Raw genomic sequence first — 2,140 nt, forward strand, 5'->3', positions numbered from 1 at the left:
GAGGGGTGTGGGGTATACCGGTGTGTTCCAGGGAGGGGTGTGGGGTATATCAGGTGTTACAGTGAGGGGTGTGGTGTATATCTGTGTGTCACAGTGAGGGATGTGGTGTATATCAGGGTGTCACAGTGAGGTGCGTGGGGTATATCACGGTGTTACAATGAGGGATGTGGGGGTCAGAGTGTTACAGTGAGGGGTGTGGGGTATATCAGTGTGTTACAGTGAGGGGTGTGGGGTATATCAGTGTGTTACAGTGAGGGGTGTGGGGTATATCAGTGTGTTACAGTGAGGGGTGTGGGGTATATCAGTGTGTTACAGTGAGGGGTGTGGGGTATATCAGTGTGTTACAGTGAGGGGTGTGGGGTATATCAGTGTGTTACAGTGAGGGGTGTGGGGTATATCAGTGTGTTACAGTGAGGGGTGTGGGGTATATCAGGTGTTACAGTGAGGGGTGTGGTGTATATCTGTGTGTCACAGTGAGGGATGTGGTGTATATCAGGGTGTCACAGTGAGGTGCGTGGGGTATATCACGGTGTTACAATGAGGGATGTGGGGGTCAGAGTGTTACAGTGAGGGGTGTGGGGTATATCAGGGTGCTACAATGAGGGGTGTGGGGTATATCAGAGTATTACACTGTTGGATAAATCTGTCTCTCTCTTAAAGCGCAGGATTCCCCATTCTTTGTCACAGCCTGCTGCAGAGGCAGGGACAGTACCAGCTGGATTGCAGAGTAGGGATAAACATGGTTAGATTTCCCAGAGTCTGGGGAATGTCTGGTAATGTCTGTTAGTGTGGAGAGTAAACGGGAAGATGTTTGATTGACGTCTCTTGCTGTCTGAAAGGTCTACATTTCCCCATGTCGCGTCCAGCCGACTTGGCGAGATTTCGGGAAGTCCAGGCCCTGCTGACCCCTGGATTTCTGGGAGCGGCCATGTTGCTGGGAAGGTGTCAGGATGTGTCTGAGAATAGGAAGATCTCACTTGGTGAGAGACGCTCTGAGATGATTTTCGGTCCTGTTCCTGTCCGCTTTCGCACCGCTAAAAGCTGATGTCTATGTGCATTTTGTCCTCAAACAGGGCGATACAGAGCATGACCCCAACGCCGAGCAGAAAGCCGAGGTTCTGACTGAGAAAGATCCCGAGAGCACTGTGCTGCCGCCTCTCTGTCTGCGTGTGTAACATCTCCGGGAGCTGCAGGCAGAAACAGACTAGTCACCACCACAGCCATCACTGCCGCAGTACCATCACAGCTCGTTCCTGCCGGTCCAGCCCCTCTCCTCCTTCAGCCTGTCCCACAAGGGGACCAGGAGGTGGCTGTTCAGCCCTTCTCCTCCAGCATGTCCCACAGGAACAGCAGGAGGCCATTCAGCCCATTTCCTCCATCCTGTCCCACAGAAACAGGAGGAGGCCATTCAGCATCCCCGCTACAGCTTGTCACGTAGAAACAGAAGGAGGCCATTCAGCCCGTCTCCTGCAGCCTGTCGCACAGGGACAGCAGGAGGGTCTTCAGCCCCCTCGCCCAGCCCCTGATTAAACATTACAGGATCTGCCTCTGCTGTTCTCTGTGTTGTACACCTCTCCTAGTCTGCACATGGGCAACAACATCCCCTAAACTTACTCTCTCTGTCTTTCCCTGTTTGCCTTTCTCTCTGGCTGTCTCTCTCCCTCTCTCTCTCTGTCTGTCTGTCTCTCTCTCTCTCCCTCTCTCTGTCTCTCTCTCTCTCTCTGGCTTTCCCTGTTTGCCTTTCTCTCTGGCTGTCTCTCTCCCTCTCTCTCTCTGTCTGTCTGTCTCTCTCTCTCTCCCTCTCTCTGTCTCTCTCTCTCTCTCTGGCTTTCCCTGTTTGCCTTTCTCTCTGGCTGTCTCTCTCCCTCTCTCTCTCTGTCTGTCTGTCTCTCTCTCTCTCCCTCTCTCTGTCTCTCTCTCTCTCTCTGGCTTTCCCTGTTTGCCTTTCTCTCTGGCTGTCTCTCTCCCTCTCTCTCTCTGTCTGTCTGTCTCTCTCTCTCTCCCTCTCTCTGTCTCTCTCTCTCTCTCTGGCTTTCCCTGTTTGCCTTTCTCTCTGTCTCTCTCTCTCTCTCTCTGTCTGTCTGTCTTTCTCTCTCTGTCTCTCTCTCTCTCTCTCTCTCTGTCTGCCTGTCTTTCTCTC

At 52.9% G+C, this 2,140-nt stretch overlaps 1 protein-coding gene across 1 annotated transcript in view; it reads right to left on the minus strand.

Moving 5' to 3' along the window:
* Window positions 1–408: 408 nt before the first annotated feature.
* The window catches only part of LOC122547543 (zinc transporter ZIP10-like), a gene marked incomplete at its 5' end in the record, with an annotated part of 7,317 nt that continues 5,585 nt past the window's right edge, over window positions 409–2,140 (minus strand). Inside the window, one exon of the mRNA XM_043686160.1 lies at window positions 409–1,187. Within this exon, the coding sequence (XP_043542095.1) occupies window positions 1,035–1,187 (153 nt within the window). The remainder of the gene's footprint in view (window positions 1,188–2,140) is intronic.

The sequence above is a fragment of the Chiloscyllium plagiosum genome, unplaced genomic scaffold (assembly GCF_004010195.1).
Source record: "Chiloscyllium plagiosum isolate BGI_BamShark_2017 unplaced genomic scaffold, ASM401019v2 scaf_8629, whole genome shotgun sequence".
NCBI lineage: Eukaryota > Metazoa > Chordata > Chondrichthyes > Orectolobiformes > Hemiscylliidae > Chiloscyllium > Chiloscyllium plagiosum.